This window comes from Gossypium hirsutum, chromosome A11 (genome assembly GCF_007990345.1).
Source record: "Gossypium hirsutum isolate 1008001.06 chromosome A11, Gossypium_hirsutum_v2.1, whole genome shotgun sequence".
Classification (NCBI taxonomy): Eukaryota; Viridiplantae; Streptophyta; class Magnoliopsida; order Malvales; family Malvaceae; genus Gossypium; species Gossypium hirsutum.
This window is the reverse complement of record NC_053434.1, coordinates 15,042,469-15,062,606: the sequence shown is the minus strand read 5'-3', so window position 1 is coordinate 15,062,606 and position 20,138 is coordinate 15,042,469. Positions and strand designations below refer to the sequence as shown.

At 36.1% G+C, this 20,138-nt stretch overlaps 3 protein-coding genes and 1 pseudogene across 6 annotated transcripts; 1 reads left to right on the top strand and 3 right to left on the bottom strand.

Moving 5' to 3' along the window:
- Nucleotides 1–1,076: 1,076 nt before the first annotated feature.
- LOC107924766 (poly [ADP-ribose] polymerase 1-like) lies at nt 1,077–9,713 on the bottom strand (annotated as a pseudogene).
- An 864-nt stretch (nt 9,714–10,577) lies between these two features.
- Nucleotides 10,578–13,160, bottom strand: LOC107922706 (pentatricopeptide repeat-containing protein At1g06140, mitochondrial). Its single transcript, XM_016852840.2, has one exon. It carries the CDS (start codon nt 12,923–12,925, stop codon nt 11,210–11,212), a length of 1,716 nt encoding a protein of 571 aa, XP_016708329.2. The 5' UTR covers nt 12,926–13,160; the 3' UTR covers nt 10,578–11,209.
- A 122-nt stretch (nt 13,161–13,282) lies between these two features.
- LOC107922707 (bet1-like SNARE 1-1) lies at nt 13,283–15,358 on the top strand. Of its 4 annotated transcripts, none has more exons than XM_016852841.2 (6): nt 13,283–13,454; nt 13,622–13,729; nt 14,119–14,266; nt 14,734–14,790; nt 14,884–14,943; nt 15,095–15,358. In XM_016852841.2, the coding sequence occupies exons 2-6, from the start codon at nt 13,716–13,718 to the stop codon at nt 15,182–15,184; spliced, it is 369 nt and encodes a 122-aa protein (XP_016708330.2). In that variant the 5' UTR covers nt 13,283–13,454; nt 13,622–13,715; the 3' UTR covers nt 15,185–15,358. The 4 variants fall into 4 exon arrangements, with proteins under 4 accessions (XP_016708330.2, XP_040937081.1, XP_040937082.1 ...); XM_041081147.1 differs by having other exon boundaries at nt 13,304–13,454; nt 14,741–14,790; XM_041081148.1 differs by having other exon boundaries at nt 13,357–13,454; nt 13,617–13,729; nt 14,741–14,790.
- Nucleotides 15,359–18,949: 3,591 nt separating this feature from the next.
- On the bottom strand, nt 18,950–20,138 carry LOC107923363 (zinc finger protein 10). The gene has a single exon (XM_016853563.2). The coding sequence runs from the start codon at nt 19,913–19,915 to the stop codon at nt 19,367–19,369; it is 549 nt and encodes a 182-aa protein (XP_016709052.2). The 5' UTR covers nt 19,916–20,138; the 3' UTR covers nt 18,950–19,366.

The window sequence follows — 20,138 nt, the reverse complement described above, 5'->3', positions numbered from 1 at the left end:
GAAACCCTAAAACCAAAAAACTCTAACCATACTTTAAAAACCCTAAACCCTAACTCTAAATTTTAAAAAATAAAATCCTAACCCTAAAAAACCCTAACTCTAAATTTTAAAAAATAAAACCCTAACCCTAAAAAACATAACACAAGAAAACTACTTCCAGCTAAAAATATTTTCCTACAAATACATTAAAAATAGTTCCAACTGAAAGCGTTTTCATAAAATTAACCTATTCCCGTAATTTTTTGATAAAATGACCTAATCTCATAATTTTTTTAACAAAATTACATTTTTTTTGGAAATTCAGTCGTTTTTCGAAAATAAATAAATGCTGGGAGTTGGGTCGCAGTTATGCATGTATGGCATATACTATATTTGCATCAGCCATAGGCAAACGTGAAAGTCAATCAACCCAAAAGACTAAATCCAAAACAGCTGGAACCGGAGTAAAACATGGTGTGGGTTTCTGCTACATCAGCCCAAAGAGTTAACAAAAATCGTACCCAACCCTAATTGCATTGCAGCCCAAAAAAGAAGCATAAATGGGTTAATGGTTCGTCACTCCCTAACAGAGGATAATGGCGGTTTGCGTCAAAAACAGTACACACCTGCCATAGGGTCTTCCTCGCTAGCTAACCCCTTGCCACCACACCAGTAACCAGGCTTAAAATTCATATGAAAAGAAATGCAAAATCATTTGTAGCCACAAATGTTACCAGCATTCATAATTCATGTTAAGTTACAGCGTCATCCATGCACATGCAAACCAATAATTTCTACATCATTAATAGATTGACGTTTCTCATTCATATAACATAATATCTATGTAGTTGAGGAGCTGTGACTGATAAAGCAAAATCTATCCTTAGGTGATCTCTAATCTAACTTTAAGCTCTTGGGTGGGGATTCCAGATTCTACCGGCTTAAACAGCTGAATAGAGGGATCAAGAGCTATTCAAAGTGAAGCTAAAGCTATCAAATCTTGTCATATGAACAACAAAGCAATAAGCTGGAATGCCCATTACCATTAATCCCACCTTGTAGAGAGAGAAGATGAAATCTTTCTTAGAAGAAATGGATTAAAGTAGCAACTGTTTTTCCATTACTTACAAAAAGCTTTGACATAACAGGCTCCAGTTAAAGATCTCCAAGCCAATCCCCAAAACTAGATCTTATCAAGACTCGACCTTGCTTCAAAAAATGCACAACGGCACAAACGTTTTTGTTTTAACATTTATACAGATATGCCCTTCACCAAAATACATTATAAACATCCATCACCTTCCTTCACCTCTTGTGATGAAACCTCACTTTCAACAGGAACTGCATCTTAACCTGTCCCAATCAACAATATTGTAGATGATAAGTACAAATCACATTAAGAACATCAATTGGATTTCAATAATTATAGCAATAACATTGTTAGGAGCAGGTTTAGCAGCAGTGGTAGCTATATTAAACGGACTCTTCAGTTTTTATGAAGTACTCGTGTCTGACAAATGTTCAGACATAGTTATAAGGGTATAATCTTCCAAATGTATGGAAAAACTTACAGAAAAATTAAGCATACCCATCACGTCACTTACCCCAGGACCTGATGCTATAGGCGGTAGGTGGTAGTAATAATAACAACACACGTCCAATTAATTTCAAACAAGGCTACATGTTACACCCAGAACAAAATATGTCAGAGGTTAAGGTCATTTAGTCCTCCCCAAACACTTTCCTCGAATCCAGGTAACCTAGATGGTAGGTTGGTAGTAATAATAATTACACATATCCACTCAATTTTAAACAAGGCCACTTAAGTACTGCAAGAAGGAAATATGTCATAGGTTACTTCAAAAAAAGGTCATTTAGTCCTCCCTGAACAATGCCAACAATTTCTTAGCCTCAAATATTTTCAGCACCTTTCAAACCTTAATCTTATGATTTCAAAATTAAATCCATTGTTCATCTAACCCAAACCACTTCTTAAAGAAAAACCTCAAAGCACTTAAAAAGACAGAGATAGAAGTGATGGCATCTTTGAGGAAAGGGCTACAGAGAAAATAATACACTGATGGATATGTGTAAAGCACATTGCAATCGAACCAAAGTTGTAATTCATTTCATGCATTAAAGGTAGATAAACTCATCAACTGCAAAATGCCAGAATCAATATTTAGCTATATGGAAAGAAAAGATCTTTTAACTTACTTGAGAAGTGTTATAAACAATGTATTCATTATACATCAGCTCAGATTCCTTCACACTGGATGGAACCGGTTTGCCACAAGGAACAATAATGTGATCCTTCCACTTTACAAAGTCAGACCTCTTAGGTACTTTCTTTCCGAGCCCTTTCGTTGAGTGCTTTCCTTTTGGTAGTTTTTCTATATACTGAACAAGAATGACAAAAAGCAAAGAAAAATAATGAATAAATGCCAAGTTCTGCATCTACACATTGGCATAGAGGGTGCACTAACCTTCGCCTTTGTTAGTTCATAGACCTCCCCTAAAGCAACTTCGCTGAGAAGCATGAGGCCCACGGGATTTTTCCTATCTGTAAAGCAATACTGAGCACTCTTACTGACCAAATCAGCAAAATAGACCCCCTTGCCAAACTGGAATGCAAAAGTGTTACAAATTTAATTTCGAGAAAGAAATGTGTATGTCCTGTATACAGTGATGTACAATAAAGAAAATGTAAGAGAACCATATAGCCAGTCGCTGGAGCTTCTGGAGGAGCTATTCTTAGTCCCTGGCTAAGTATCCCTACAAAATTTGTCAACCGAGAACCTGCATAAAAAAAAAAAAAACCATAGTATGAGGAAAATTTCCCCAAATTATTTGTAGCAATTTGCGAAGCACGCATCTCTTGCGTATAACAAAGCCATTTACCATGCCAGAGAAGCATTCTGTTACTAAGCTTTTCTCTGTAAGGAGCAAACTTATCAAGTTCTCCTTCTCTTTCAAGTGAGAATACTTCTTCCAATTCAAGCTTCCAATCCTGCGAGTAAAATATATATAGTTGCAGTAATTTAATATTGCAAATTGAATCTACAGGAGAGAGGCAGAGGTGGGGGAAACAATAAACAAGCCCATAACCAGTTAACAGTAAGAGCTTTTCACAAATGCAAAATGCATACTCACAGTATGAGTAGGGGCATGAGTGGTAAGGAGATATTTCTCAATCAACTGAAAATCTTCACTATCATGAGGAAGGGGAGTAATATCACAATGGAGTTTCTTATATTTTTCATCAAGGGAGTCATCATTGTCGACATCAAAACCTACTAGTCTTGAGGCTATTTCAATGTCTTGAAGAGCTTCCAACATTTTCACCTACATTTCAAGCAGAAAAGGAGGACCATAGATTACTCATAGAAAGATTGTATAAACTTGCAGATTAGTTTAAACAGTTTTCAAGCAATAATTGAGCAAGTTGACTCCCAACTTCCTGCCTTCTGCATACAATAGTGTAAAAAACATTGGCATCTCACTCATACCCATGGTAGATGATACCACAACAAAGCTGTCTCAAGATAACCAGTCAATAACATTTTTCAAAATTTTTAACAGTGTTCTTTGTAGCAAAGAATAGCACCTAACTATCAAGTGCCGAGAAAATGTAGGTTCTACAAAATGAAAATGGCATTTCACCAACAGCATAATGGTACAATACAAGGAGAAAATGTCCAGCTATAATCTAGCACAGTACAAGCAATCAACAAATTTTAACAAAGAGCTACAACCTAGGCACCTAATCTGCAAAAGAGTTGAAGATGTCATAAGGAAACAGCATAACACCTTCAGTATTTAAGGAAGGAAAAAAAAGAGAAGGCAATTAAGTACCAATCCTAGAATGAGAAATTGTTTCTGAATTGAACATGAGAACACCAATGCTCAGATCAAACAGAGTTGGGACTGCTTAAAATAAACCAATACAGGAAGCAGACAAGTAAATTAAACTAGATGCATGCAAGATAATTAAATAGACTACTTCATTTTTTTACACAATGGAAATTGGTCCCCAAACATTTAAATACGGCACAAACTAGACCTTATAATTTGGGTTTAACTAGGCCATAAATGTCTCAAGTGAAAGGAAATCAAATTTGACGGACTGTGACACGGTACCATCATTGAATTGAAAGCAGTCAAAAATCAAGAAAAGGTAATAATATGTAGGATGTATACCTTTGCCTTAAAATCATCTTCATCCCTTATGACATGTGGATGGATAAAAGGAATAACAGTAAAAAATCTATTGCTGGCATCAACAATCAAGCTTTCTTTGAGAGAAGAATCAGAAGCATCACTATTCAATAGATTTTGTATCTCTGTTAATGCCTCAAAACCTGGGCCAAGAAGATATGGTTACTAAAATTTCTACTCTGCATATGCCAGAAATTTAACTCCTAGAATGCAACCTCTAAGGTGTTCAGCATGATAGAGAAAATAAACCAGATTTTACAGTTACCTACCTTTCTGAATATTGCTTTTGCTTAGCTTTCCAAGGGGCATTTCCGACATATTAATCTCAAACTCCATCATTGCGGCCCTGTAATCAAGAATGGATCTTTAAGAGATCAAAGTAATTTGAGAGAATAAGAGAGGGGAGAGTTTGCTTGGAAAATGGGCAATTTGCCTGTATGTTTCCACATTAAAAAGCATCTTCACCAATTCAAGTAAGGGAGGAGGAAGTTGACTATCTGCATCAGTGTGCTTCTTTTCTGACACCTGTTTGTTAACTCCATAATCCTACAATTTCCAGCATGTAAAAGTGAACTATAAGAAAAGGGAATCCACTATCAAGCAAGAGGCATAACACATTTGATGAAAGACGGAAAGAAAATAAGCAATACAATATCCAAAGGGAAAAATCTGCCAGGCTGTTTCTGGAAATTTTGTTTCTTTTCCCATGCCTCCCATGAGTTCCCAGTTTTCTCAAGAAATAAACGTTTGAATTCAGAGATTGCATCTGATTTTGGCATCTCTTCCAATTTGCTTCCGCCAATTTTTCCATTCCCAACACGACCCCATTTACGGAATACATAACAACCAGACCCTTTATCTTCTTGGATTATTTGGAGGATGTAGTAACTTCACATAACAAACAAGTAGAAGTTAACATTTATTGAGAAGGAAAATAATCAAAAGAGAACAAAAATACTAAAACAGAAAATTAAGAAAGCTAAGTGGCAAAATTAATGTGGCGACAAATTGATATACAAAACAGTCAGAAACTATGCTACTCCGACTCTTCATCTTTCTTGAAGTGCCCATGTCCGGTACTCACGTCTGGCACTTATCCAAAAATGAGTATACGATATGATCCTCCAAAAACTCTCAAAATACATGGGAATTTTGAGAAAATTTGAACATACCAGAGATGGACACATAACCATGTCCAACACTCACGTCCAAGTCCAAGTACAGTAGGTCAAAAAAGCAATGGAGAAAACACAATGTTTCCAAAGTAGCATGTGTGTCAGTCTTCAAAGAGGATTAAGGCAAGAAAAATGCCCTTACTATCCTCTGAAGAAGCAAGGAACACACAATCATTAAGTTGCATATGTCAATAAGCAATAAGGAAAACATTTAACACAAGTTCGAATCAGGAATGTCAGTCAGCTATAACAGATTAGAAAGCCAACAACAGAGACAGGTGTATAAAATGAACCTGTTAACACCGGTTGATAAGTCGGACAAGTTCAGAGTTGTGTTATATATACTTCCACTGTCCTCAAGTATATGACATGAATCTTACAGACCAGAGGCTTCATGCACAGCACTTCGTCCTTTTACTTTGACAGTGACCATGCTAGAGGCCTCACCGATGGCTTCAACTTTGTACAAATCAAAAGGAAGCTTCTTCTGTTTTTTAAAACAATCAACAAGATAGTCCTCCCTAACAATTGGCAATCTCATTCTCCTGAAAGGTGAAACACTTGAAATGAGTCTAAAATGAATGAAGAACTCAAGAGAAGAAATATGGAAGCAGCTTTACCTTGCCTTCCTCCTCTCAGCATCATGACCCTCCGAGTCCCCACTCACAACCAAGCAATTTGTATCTGTAACATTATTTACTTATTTATTAAATAAAAACCAATCAACACAAGCAATTATATCAAAATATAGTCCAGGAAGCACATACCAGTCTTGATCTTGGCATGAACCATACCACCTGCTTCCTTGATTTTTCCCTTCCACTCTTCCTGAGGAGCAAATATCGTCAAGGAATAAACAAACATTCACATTTATTCTGAACAAACTGAATATAACTTCACTAACTTTTAAAATACAGTGGAAGAGATATTACCAAAGACTCCTTAGGCAATCCAACAATGGAAACTTTCAAATTTGCCAAGCTTTCAACATTTGAAGTTTGAGATTGGCCATTAGCAGCTTGACTTGAAGAAGCAGAAGGTGGAGGCAGGATGCGAGCAGGTTTTTTAATTTTCTGTGATTTAAACCACTGCAAAAGTTTGAGGCAAGAAAATGTTACAGTTTAAACACTTCTACATATCACGTCAATATTAGTTAATACCTTGCTAAGAAATTCATTATTTGTTTCATCTGGTACTTTCCATTTCCCTTTAAGACGTTCAGGTTCACAAGTAGAGTAAGAACACTTGCTCCATGCTGAAATGTAGCCATGGCAGCGATATTTGCCTCCAGAAAAGCGAAGACAACCAGAACACATTGGGCATTTACCAAGTGCTCCAAACATCATCCCATCAGCACTGCACAGAATTATACCAAAAGAATCCTTTCAATTTTAAGTGCAGTTTATTAGAGTTTACGTTCATCATGGCACGGAGAAAAATCTTAAGCAATTCATCATGAAAACTACATTTAGATACACACACAAACAACAGGTTCAATTATAAAGTGTCTGATATAGGTACAACAATTTGCATCATCAAGGTATCTCCAAAATCATCCATTACAGTTAAAGAAAAAAAGAAAACTGCTCAACTAGTGATTTACATAAAAGGAAAAACACAATATCAAATCCATAGCATAGGAGTAACCTTACCAGCGGTCACGCAAATCAAGTTCTGATCCTGTTGCATCTTGACCATTGGCCTCAAGCATTTCACGCAGTTCTGCTGTTGTAACATGTTTCTTCAACTCATCCTTCAAAGCCCACAGTTCTTTAGTCTGGGCCTCCAGTTTCGTTTCCAGATCAGAATCTTTTGGCTTTTTGTCCGCCAAGTCATTGGCATTCTTTGTACACCCAGCCCCAGGTGCCGACACTTCTCCTTCCAACTCGGTGATTTTTGATTTTTGATCATCACCAACATCCTTCTTACGTTTTGCACCAGCTGTGGAGGTTGATTGTGGCTGTTGATCCTTTGGTACATCAGTTCCTTTGCCTGAAAGGGACAATGACGATTCAAACAGAACACAATTGAAGTCAAAATTTAGAGTCCCCCATGGCATCTGATAAAGCCTAGGATGGTAAATCCCATACCTGTCTTAGCAGCAGGAACCTTCTTAACCAATGCAGAAATAGATGCCTGATCGGAAGATGGAATGTGTTCCCATCCAGGCAACTTTTCCACTTCAGTAGTTGGAGACAAATCCAAAAAACACTTGGCATGGTTCCACACCAATCCCTTAGATCCTTGACCCTTAGGCTTGGAAGATATTCGAACCTAACAATATGAGAAAAGCCCATGCGCAAAAGAGTGTTAAACCTCATTCCTGCACAACTAGCATCATCAATGTTGTCTTAAAAAACTGTAAAATGCTAAATGTAACTAAAACTTACGCAGCAGCGTAAAAGCCATCAGCTGGAAACATAAATGAATTTCAAAATTCATCTCATGCTTCTACCATGTTCTTTTATATATCAATTTTCTTTAAGATAAACTAGAAACAAAAAGGAAAAGAACATTCTAATATAATGAATATTTACTATAAAAATATTTACCTTTAGCAAGAAAACAAAGAAGAGCATAAGAGATTCTTATTTGAAAGACAAATATTGAGATGCTACAGCAACAAAAATGACGCATCTGATTTGGTTCGAAGGAACCGCCCAGAAACCAATGTTTGAGAGGAAACAATGGTAGAAAGCACATTAATTTCAAAGCTGAAGAAAGGTGAAATGTTAACACATCTCAACTAAATATACACCTCAGAAACACCTAATGGAAGAAAACATATGGCTCTAATCCAGCCCGTATCTCAGAACAATGATCTGACCACATAAAACCAGTTTATCTTACCATTTTGCATCTAATAACTCATTGCAAGACCAAAGGTAAAAACTTTCCAATCTATCCTTAAACATGAAGCAAACTTCTATCACCATCAATTTTTCCTATGCTAAGGCAACAAACAAAAGAAGATTGATTTACTAGGTCCTTGAAGCAGTACTTTCCACCTTATACACTTACTGGGTCCTTGAACTGATACTTTCAACCTGATACACTTAATCCGTAGATCAATTTTACTAGGTCCTTGAAGCAGTACTTTCCACCTTATACACTTACTGGGTCCTCGAACTGATACTTTCAACCTTATACACTTAATCCGTAGATCCATTTTAAGTAACCAAAAAATTAGTAACTAAAGACAAACCAAGTATATGAAAAGCATAAATAGAATAAAGCATTAAACATAAACAACCCACCTCTCCTTTCATAATCTTCTGGGAGCAACCCTTGCAAGTGGCTCGAGAAGCTTGTGAAACTTCAATAGCATATTCCATGGCTTGAGGAGTGACAGTTTTTGCATTTGAAGGTCCCCCTGATTCCACGTAGTTCCTGATTTTTTGTTGGTCCTCCCATCGAAGGGATTCTATGCCTTCAACATCATCAGTACTACACATTTATAAAAAAAAAAGAAAGATAAAAAGTTAACCTCCGCATCCAATACAGATTATCTTTCAGAAAACAGAACAGAAAATTAGTGAAGTACGTACGACTTTATCTGATTTGCTTTCCCTAGTATACAATCTGCATGGTTCCACATCTAATTCATAAAACAGACGAACATAAGTAAAAATGCTGGAAGAATTAAGCATCCACAATAAGGCAAAGAGTAAAGTTTAAGTAAAAGGTAAAGAAATGACGACAGAAACATGGAGATTTTGCGTTTTAGAATAACATAGCAGTGAATGACAACTGCCAAAGCCTAAAAGATAAATTTGATATAACGAAAACAACACATTAATAAGCAATTTAACAATATCCCACCAGAATCAAAATGAAAACTATAGTTGCATGTATTTAACAATTCCCAGAATTAAGAAAAACAAAACAAAACAGAAGACCCAGAAAACAAAAAACAAAAAAAAAAGGAACAATGGAGAGAATGTACGGGCATGAAGCCATCGAACTGGGTGGCTGGGACCATTTTGCCTAGCCTGAAGACCTCCTTGTTTATAACACTCTTGCAAGTTTTGCAAGATGATCGAGCGGACTTGGCGTACTCCGCTTTCCATGGCTTTGGTGGGTTCGCCATTGCTCTCGAGAATCAGCAGCCGATGAATAGAGTAGAATGCGGTAGTTTATGAGAGTGGGGTTTCAAAAGCATATATAGGTGTGGGATAAGAGAAGAAATCGAGAGTGAATATTGGGAAACACTGAGTGAAGAGAGAATCTGTTTGCTTGGCTTCGCCCTTAGGCATTCCTTTTCAATGAGTTAAAAATTGAAATATGAAAAGTACCCTTTTCTAACCCTCACCTCCGCCGGGCTTTTGTCTCTTCTATTCTTAACAGCACCAGGTTCCATTCTAAGTTCTTAGTTACTTAGGTGGTCCATTACCCAATCACCCCTTCTTCTTTTTTTAATTTACTTCTTTTCCTATTTATGGTTATTTTACCCAAAGATAATCATGGCATTTAGAAGGTTTTTCATTTATAGTAAAACTATATTGTAGACCAAATTCAAGATTTGATTTTTTATTAATATAATATCTGATTTGGTAAATAAATCAATATATTTTAATTATTAATTATTTAATGTTATAATAAAAGTAAGAGATTAATATATTATAATGATTTTATTTTAAAAATTATTTTTAATTATCAATTTAATAACAAAATGAAGAATAAAAGATAATTTTGTTAGTTAAAAAATTTCTCAAATTCTCTGCTTATATACACATATATGTTTATCTTATAATGGAATAAAAAAACTTCTAAGATTATAATGTTATCACGTCTCTTTTAATTTTATTAAAAAAAAAACTTGTAAATTTTTATTTTTTATTTCAATGCTATTGCGTATATATATATATATTTTTTTTTTTTTGAAAGGAATCGCATAGACTAATTTAATACAGCAACTATAAATTAATATATAAACTTGGGTGGTTATAAGTCAAACCATATCCAACATTGGCTTCTGCAACAATTAAGTTAGGTGTCTGCCTGGACATGTTCAGGAAGTAGTACTTCAAACATTATTCTTTAAAATGCCGAATAATGATCCAGTAGAAGTTGAATGAAATACCCCTCAATTAACTCAATAATATTATTGCCGAATCATAAACAAACAAATAAATAAATATTATGTGCTTGGCTTCTTCCACAATCTAAGCAAAAGTTGTAATATGAGAACAGGAAAGGAATATATACTTAATTCCAAACAATTGAATTAAACCTTTTGCTGAGCAACTTAGTTGGACAAATGACATAGCATATAAAATAACTGATACTGATTCAATGACAATATATTGTAAACTAGTATAAGGAACTGATTTTACTGTCTCTCATTTGCCATATCAAATTCTAAGTCAACTGAAAACAAGCTCAGCACCCTTTTTTCTTTTCTTTTGAGTGGTTGGCCTAGCATTTTCTCTTACCATTCGATGGTAGGCAACTCCGAGCAGGCCGCACAATGCTTTAACAGAAGCTCTGAAGAATTCTTTTTTCTGAAAGTGGATACTGTTTTATTGCATCACTTATTCATAAACAAATACCTCCATGGTCAGTTTAGCAGCAGTTCTTATCAGTAGTCCTTAAATGGACAAAGACCATTTTGAACATGATGAAATATCTTAATCCTTCAATGAAGTCATCTTCCCTGCAACTGCATGCTGTGTGACAATCGCCACATATTCTTAAGTTTTTAATCATGCTGCTGGGCATTCCATCTCCATTGTTCATCAGTTCAGAAATGATTTCTCATTTCCCACTATGGCCATAAACAACTTCTTGTTTGATCTCATAATCATTACGTTTGTGTTTATGTAAGTTAATCAATCCTAGGCACTAACGTACGAGCAACTTCTTCCCCGATTCAATTGCGGTAAATCTGACACACTTACACAGTCTCTTATTGCCAATTTATTTCTTATTTTCTTCACCGATTCCCACCTGCCAGCATCAGCATAGATGTTAGAAAGCAAAACATAAACAGAAGCATAATTGGCATCCAAACGAAGGAGCTTCTTAGCTACATTTTCAGCTACTTCAACCCTTCTATGCAATCTACATGCATCCAACAAAGCCCCCCAAACACTAGCACCTGCTCCCATAGGCATGCTGTGGATGAAGGATAAAGCTTCATCAATTTTCCCTGCCCTTCCTAATAAATCTACCATACATGCATAATGTTCCTGAGTGGGAACAATCCCGTAATCTTGAGTCATTGCTTTAAAATATTTCCATCCTTCTGCAACCTTTCCTGAATGACTACAAGCTGACAGAATCGAAACGAATGTTATGGAATTAGGTACTTGGTTTTCTGATCTCATTTGATCAAAACAAGCCAAAGCTTCTGAGCATAAACCATGAATTCCAAAAGCATTAATCATTGCACTCCAAGAAACAACATTCTTCACTGGCATCTGAACAAAAACTTTTTGTGCCATTGCAATAGAACCACATTTGGCATACATGTCTATGAAAGCAGTGTAATTTAGATCATCCAAGTCAACCCCTTTTCTTATCGTGTAACCATGAACACTCTTTCCTTGTTTCAAAGACCCCCCTAAGGAGAAAGCAAGCAGAATGCTAGCCAAGGTAGCTGAGTTTGGAGTTAATAATGGCTGTTGCAACATCTGTCTAAACAAGGCAATAGCCTCCGAGCCCTTCCCATTTTTGGCCAATCCAGAAATCATCGCACTCCATGAAACCACATCCCTTTCATTGGCCTCTTCAAACAATTTCAGCCCCAAATCAAGCAAACCACATTTCAAATACATATCTATGAGGGACGTTTGCAAGAAAAGACTGGAACCAATGAAGTTCCTTTTAATACACAAACCATGAAACATCTTGCCTTCTTTATCAGCCAAAACGTTTCCGCAAGCTCGAACCAACCCTTCCACCGTAAAAGTATCAAATTCAAAACCCGATCTCTTCATTCTACGGAATAGTTCAAAGACTTCCAATTCCTCAGAGAACTTCAAGTACCCTTTCATCATAGTACCCCAAAAAACAGAATTCCTTCCAGGAAAACCCTCGAACACCTTCCTAGCATCTCTAAGAGAACCCAATTGACCGTACATCTTACAAAGAGCCGGTGCAACATACGGGTCTCCTGCCAACCCAAACTTAACAGCCAAACAGTGAATCAATTCCCCATCTTTCAGGAACGAGAGTCCATTGCATGCTTTGATTGCAAAAACTAAATTGAAGCTGTCAACCCCAACAATCTCCCTTCGCATTCGATTAAAAAGGCGTAAAACATCGAGAAAAAGCTTCTTATTGGAATACCCAGAGATAATGGTGTTCCATGAATGGAGATTCTTGGAAGTGATGCGATCAAAGGTTTTCTGGGCAAATTGCAGAGAACCCAAATGGATATAGGCGTCGGTGAGCCTGGATCCAAAAACTACGAATTCATTGAACCCATGGAGAACAATACGGGCATGGATTTGTTGGGCGAGAGTTAGAGTTTTGGTGAAAGGGAAAAGAGAGAAAAGGAGGGTTTTGGTGTGGTTTTGTGAAGACATGGCGGGAGTTATTTTTGGCATTGACGCTTTTCTCAGTCCAACTAGTTAGTTTTGGCATCCCAAGAACGAACGAGATTTTACATCACCTTATTACGGGATTGAATGAATGGGTTGAAAATGCGCGGGGCAAAGAGACTATTATGCGACATCTTCAGCTCGAAACAAGCAAAGGTATACGAGCATCATGAACATGCAATATATATGCATGTAATAGTTTTCCTTTGGTTTGGTAGCAAAAGGAAAAATGAGCTTAGATTAAATAAGGTCCTGAGTTTTTGAAAAGTTTAACGCATTGAATGGGTGAGAGAGAAATCAAAGCTCTCAGTTTTCTAGGTTTACCCTTAATATCAGGGTCAACCCAAAAACCAAAAGCCCTTTTGTTGGGCTTTATTTTCATTATAGCCCATTTGTTTATCTTCCCAATCCCCCTAGCAAAGAAAACTCCCCAGATAAAAATGCCATTAAATCGTTCAAATTCTAATCTCAATTCCTGATTAGGATATATCCTTTTTCTTCAACAATTTGTCGGGTGCTACCTTAGCCTTAGCAGGTAATCTTTGCAGTTTCCACGCTCTTTCTTTTTTAAGCTATTCTCTTCCGATCCGAATTTATTCACTTTCGATTTCCCTTTTTTCTCACTTTGTTGGTTTCCCATTCTCCACTTTTTGTTTTCATTATTTCTTGAACTAATTCCCTTCATTTCTTGAATTAGTGCAGATTTTAAAATTACCCAAACAGGTAAAACACTTTGTTTTTCACACTTGTTCGAAGAAGATTTATAGGGCTTTGGTTCTCCCATAATTGAAGAAACATGAATCCTAGACGGTCAGTTTAATCTCTATTTGTGCGAGTTTTCGTTACCCCAATGGTTTGGTCGCTTAAATTGCTTGATTAGATCTATTTGTAAATAATTGGCATCTATAAGCTATTTGAAAAGTTTACCTAATTAGTTGCCCCATTCCATATATGTTTTATTGGTTTATCCATGATTCACATGTGATCCCAAGAAGGTGTTGCGATTATAGTGATGTTCTTACATCAAAATTTCAATCTTTTTTTTTTTTTAAATCTGAACTTGCAATCTAATTATAAATCTGAAGTGATTGGATCGTAAGTTGCTCTTTGGTTATCTATCTTGATTGTGCCTTCAGTTTGTGGAATAGTTATCCTTATGGAAATATTGTGGCAGTTTACTGAGATCTGCTTTCATGCAGGGACATGCGTAACAACAGAGTTGCCCTTTTCGATGGCATCGAGGAGGGTGGCATAAGGGCCACTTCTTCTTACTCGCATGAAATTGATGAGCATGATAATGAAAGAGCAATGGAAGGATTGCAGGATAGAGTCAATCTGCTGAAGAGGGTAAGTATGATCTTCGGTGCTAATTGAACCCTTCTATCTCATGCCATTATTAATCGCATTGTTCGTCCGGTTTATCGAGCTATATAATAAATAAGAGCTTCTTAATGAGCTTATTTTAACTATTGAGAACCTGGATAAATGGGATTTTAGAATCCTGTCATTATATGTAATAGAAGGATCCTTTTACATTCTTGAATTCCTTTTCCTTCCCTTTTTTACCAATTTAAATCTTGAAGCTCATTCTTTTAAAGAGTATTAAAGGTGGTATGCTCGACTTAAGTAATATATATGACAGTCTCTTGCACAAATCTATGTTTATATTGCTAGAGGCATTTCTATTATTCAGGATTTTTGGCTCTAGCATGTTTCACGGTAGATTTTCAGCTTGAATCCTGACATGTTCTATGATATCATAATATAATATGTCCTGAATGTAACGCATATTCTGACACATGTTACTTCTATAGCTTTCAGGCGACATACATGAGGAGGTGGATAGCCACAATCGCATGCTGGATCGAATGGTATGTATGCAGCAGAATAAAACTATCTTCCTCTGAATTTAATTGGTTTTTGATGCTGCTGATGTTAACATGTGGCACATGGTTCGTAACTAGGGAAATGATATGGATTCATCAAGAGGAATACTCTCAGGAACCATGGACAAGTTTAAGATGGTATCAGAACTAGCAAACTCTTCTCTTTGTGACTTTGAATGGCATCTTTTGCTTGCAGTTTTTGTTACTTCCTATTAAGTGTGTGGATGTGTTTCTGTGTTTTGCAAATCGATTGCTGATGTCATAACAATGAATTCGATCTGCCTTTCAGGTATTCGAGACCAAATCAAGCAGGAGAATGTTTACACTTGTGGCATCTTTTGTGGTTATTTTCCTTGTTATATACTATCTTACTAGGTAACTGGTCTGTGGTGTATGTGATGTAATACAACTGCAAGCTTTATATGAGAATTTGGAAGACCCTTATTCTAGTACATCGTGTTACTGTAAACAATGCGCTTCCTACTTGTATGATATCGTGGCATGTTTGTATAAATATGTTTTGATATATCAAACAAACAGGCCTTTCATAGCATGAACTGGTTAGCAGTGACATCAACAATATGCATACTCATTCATATATTCCTGTCAATGGCTGTCTTCCAATTTTCTACTTATAACTGAGCCGCTGTTATTTGTTTCAATGTTTTCAATTTGAATTTTTAAGTTTTGAGGTCCGAGAAGCATTTTAATGATTCTTCATCCTAAAGGTTAAAGCAATTAGGTTGTATGGTGGATTTTGACCCAGAATCACATTAATGCAAAAAACGAGACCTGCAATTACGGGAGGTCAAGCCATTAACTTCGAAGTTGATTAATCCTTTTTCACTTTTAATGAGATAGTAGCGATTGGCAGGATTCATCTAGTTTCCAATTTCAAAGCTTTGCCGTCCCAATAATTCCGCCTAAATTTGCCAGTTTCCACGCCAACTACAGTCGTCACCCACACTGATTCTAAATCTATTTGTTGTCGATGCCTGAAAAATAAGCCTTTGAATGGTATGACATCCACGATAAGTTTTTTGACTTTTGGTAATAAAAAAAATAAAGGAATCGAGCGCATGCCTGTAACGTGGCAAAAAAGGAACCTACCTGACACCCTTGGGTCTCATATATATACTATATAATTAATAACATTAAGCAATATCAATTATTGCTCCTTCTAGTTAACTAGCACCTGGCTTGTTTATGTTTTACTTCACTGGATAGTTAACCCAGAGTTTTAGTCCAGTCGTGTCTAATTCAATAAGATAAATAAAACAAAACCTGGGTTTTAAGTAAGATTTGATGGGAGTCTGCCCACAAACTAACTTTGATGAAGTGCCGGCCCCGGCCAGGCTGAAATTTTCGAGCTCAGATTTGACAAAATTTTGTTCACTTAGTCGTAACAACTCTTTTGTAATTGCTACTTAAGATACAATTCTTCCCTCTGCTGAAACCATCTTACTTTCTCCATTTCTAAACATCCACAACAAATATTTGCTTTGTTTGGTTGCTAATTACGTGTTGTGGTAGAACATACTTTTAACCTTTAGGTTCCTCCAAGGGGTTTTTCTCCCATTGTTTTCTATTTTCAGGTTCAATATTTTAGCCTCACGGAAGCTGCTGATTTTATTGCAACAGTGCTTTAATTTGAGCCAAAGACTTTTTCATTTGTCAAAGGAATTCAGGATTCCAATCTTAAACTCAAACTCTATAGATAGTCTATTCATTTGAAAGTTACTTAACAACAAATTAATAGAGATGAAGTTTGGAGTATTGTTAAAATTGAATAATTGTGACAATGTGATATATCAAACTCTTTTAACAGACCAAGAATTGTAGAAGATATTTTGCACTACAATGTTATTTTGATATTTTGATTAAAAATGCGTAACTGTCAATCAGCTATAACTTTTGAAGTTATGCAAATTGATTGCTGTTAAACTAGCTAGAAAATGAATAGGTGCTGCTTTAAGGGTAAGAATGCATGGTATTTTTTGTCTTTGGATCAGCTAAAATTAGCATATACTTATCAACTTATTCATAAACAACTAGAGCCTCTAATTTGGGGGGTGGGGGTGAGATCTCCATTGATTCACCCATTGAAAGACCAAATCAGCTTAAAGTTTTTAGCAACTTTACATAAACAGTAGAGGCACTGATGATATAAAGTTGGCACTAAATATGGAAATGACTTGCAGCTGTCAGCTTACGGTGCTGTCACAGTGGAAATATAATACAAACAGATGCATGATCCAGTGAAATCAAAGAGACATTCTTGATGTATAGCCTACTGAATCTCCTGAATTCCATAAGGTGACAAGAAATGATGATTTATTTGTTGGATACTGCCAGTTCAGATATGACAGAAAGCAGAGTCTAAAAGAATTCGTCTAGGAACATTTGTAGTGAAAACCCACTTATTTCACGACAGGATGGGAGTAATACTCTTTGCTTTTATATTCATCTGCTTTTCTTTTTCACTCGATTTGATTGACTACCCCACTCTTATTTGATCATTAATGCTACTGATTTTACCACAACTCTACCTGTTTTTTCCCTCAATCTGTGTAAATCTAATTTCAATCTCCATCGATATATATAAATATATATATTTCTTATTTATCTTAACATCATGAATTTTTTCTATCTGTAGTATGTATATATGTATATATATACTCTAGCACTATCGTAGATCGTAATATGCCTCCAAAATGATATTTTGGTTAATTGAATAAGATAAGAAGACAACTCATGGATTTGTGTTTGAAGGTGGAGGAGATTGCTGGATCTTGCTGCTGATGACCATTCAACCCTACATGTAGTGTTACTTTTTCATATTGTTGATTTGCTTAGGCTCTCCGGAGGGCACATATGGCTTGACACGTCAAGGTTACATCAAATTCAATATTATTTTTTGTCTCTCAGTTCTGCTAAAAATCTCGGAAGCGCTTTAAAGTAGCTCAACAGGCAGAACCATAGGCAAACTCTTCACTTGACCCATTACTAATGGCGTATAAGCTATTTATGCGGAACCCGTAAGGCTCATGACAGAACTGAGTGACGTCAACACAAATTTCGGACTTGCTGGTGTACCTTTCGACCTATGAAATCATAGGGCTCTCAATAGAGTTTAGGCACATCAACACAAACACAAAAAATAATTTTACTTACATATATATACCAGATCTAAAGATCTATCAGAGTATCTAACTGAATGTTGTTGGATCAAATTACAATAACAGTCTAGAAAGAGAAAAACGACGGGTTTCGAAAAGTAGATTCACGTTAAAGAAGGAAAGTTTCCCTATTACTTAATCATGAAATGTGGCTAAGAAAATATGGCCTTATAAGCCGAAACTAGATCTTATCTTCCATATTTGAACCTTTTCGCCATGAAAATATATACTACTGCTGATGATGAAAGTTGGAGCAAAGACAAAGGATCAGTGATTACGCACTACCTAACATGAGTAACTTCCATGGATGACATGAGAAATGGAAATCCATTGCTGTAAAAAAGTATCAATAACTTAACACTATCTGATCATGATCTTCATAAAAGCATCCATGCTAAAAGGTCTATATAACTTTTTTGTATGTTTGTTTTTTGCATGTATGTATGTATGTATGAATAGATGTACATCAAGACAAGGAACCACTATTTACTTTTGGTTTGGATGCATAACAACGAAGGCAAATAGTAGAGTATATTTTAAAAGATTTTGAAAGGAAAGGCATATGTTTCCATGATGGGGTCCTGCAACTCAACTGCCTACATGGGTTTATTGCACCAGAAAACAAGCTTGATACATCCAAAACAAAAACCTAATTCATGAACAACAGATTTAATCTAACGTAATAGGATAGGATTAATAATAGAAAAACCCTACCGGGAGAATTCTGATTATTACTTGTTTTCAATTTCATATTATTAGTATTTGTCTAAATCATGAGGCTTTTCACATCAACAATGATTCCTGGGGAAACCATAGGAAAGGAAATTAGGGTTTCCAGTATACTCTAAAAACCTTGCAAACAAAAAGGGCTGAAAATATATATGCAAGTTAACAGCCAAGCTCCTAGCTCCATATCTATGTCTACTAATAATTTCTCAAATTATTAATGGAATCATAAGAAGATATATAATTCAAGTTTCCGACTCCATTAAAACATGAAATTACAGAAAATTTCCAGATGAGTACTCAAATGGGAGAAAACAAGATAATGCAGAAGGACGCATATATAAATAATAAAGAGGAACATCTTACAGAATCCATCTTTCTTCTTCTTTCTCCTCATTATTCTTCTTACTTGGTGTCTTCTCGGTCGTAATCGCCATAAAAATAGGCCAAAATTCATACATTTATCGATGTGGAAGAAACAACTTGATCATGTAGTAGTTGTAGTATTGTACCATCGACATCAGCAAACATATATATCCTTCCTAGCTAGTAGTACTTCATAAAGAGTATCCACAACTATTGTACTGTACATATAGAGAGAGGAGGTTTCTTAATTTATTAGTATTAGCTATTATGAAACATTATATAAAAATATACTACGGATCATGACCTAATCGAAGCTCCAAATCCAATTCATCATCTTGACTACTTCCATGATCAATCTTCTTGTTTTCATCAACATGGGATGGACCGATTCGCAAGTTAAGATTCCTAGGCCAATCCTCCTCTCTAAACGGATTTAGATACCGTGAAGAATTGTCCACAAATAATTCGTCCCCGTGAGGTGTGTGTGGGGGTCTGAAACCCCAACCTGATGAAGCTGGGAAAAAAGCTTGATAACTTACGTAATGCGGCTGGTAGCTTTGGATTATTGGCAGGTATGAAGAAGACGATCTAAGGCTTGCGTAATTCTCATCATCCAGTTTGCCCGAAACTATAGGAACTGAGTTTGGCCTACTGCTCTTGGCTCTATCTTTTCTGTGAATATTCATATGCCCTCCCAAGGCTTGTGCTGTCGTGAACCCTCTCTTGCAAAATACGCACTCGTAGGACCGGCCACTGCCCACATCATCGTTGCTTTGCTCCGACCGATCGGTTTCTTCGCTCGAGCTCTTGGAATCTTCATGCTGATGGTTGGTTTCCATGGAAAGTAGTGTCAATTAGGAATTAAGAAATTAATTTGATAGATAGATTAAATGTGCAGAGAAACCCAAAGATGGGGGTATTATAAGGAAGAAAAGGTGAGAAGAAAGAGATAGACAAGAGACAAATAAAGGACATAGGCATTGGGTGTCAAGATTTACTGAGAAAAAGTCTCTTAGATGTTAGCTTTGAGCGCTTTTCTGATTGCCGGCTGTGCTGGTTAGA

Excerpts from the sequence above, each read along its gene's own strand:
- LOC107922706 (XM_016852840.2), bottom strand. The coding sequence starts at position 12,925 with ATGCCAAAAATAACTCCCGCCATGTCTTCACAAAACCACACCAAAACC.
- LOC107922707 (XM_041081147.1), top strand. Across the intron at positions 14,267-14,740 it reads GAGTCAATCTGCTGAAGAGG|GCGACATACATGAGGAGGTG; the intron begins GTAAGTATGATC and ends TATAGCTTTCAG. Across the intron at positions 14,791-14,883 it reads ATCGCATGCTGGATCGAATG|GGAAATGATATGGATTCATC; the intron begins GTATGTATGCAG and ends GTTCGTAACTAG.
- LOC107923363 (XM_016853563.2), bottom strand. The coding sequence starts at position 19,915 with ATGGAAACCAACCATCAGCATGAAGATTCCAAGAGCTCGAGCGAAGAA.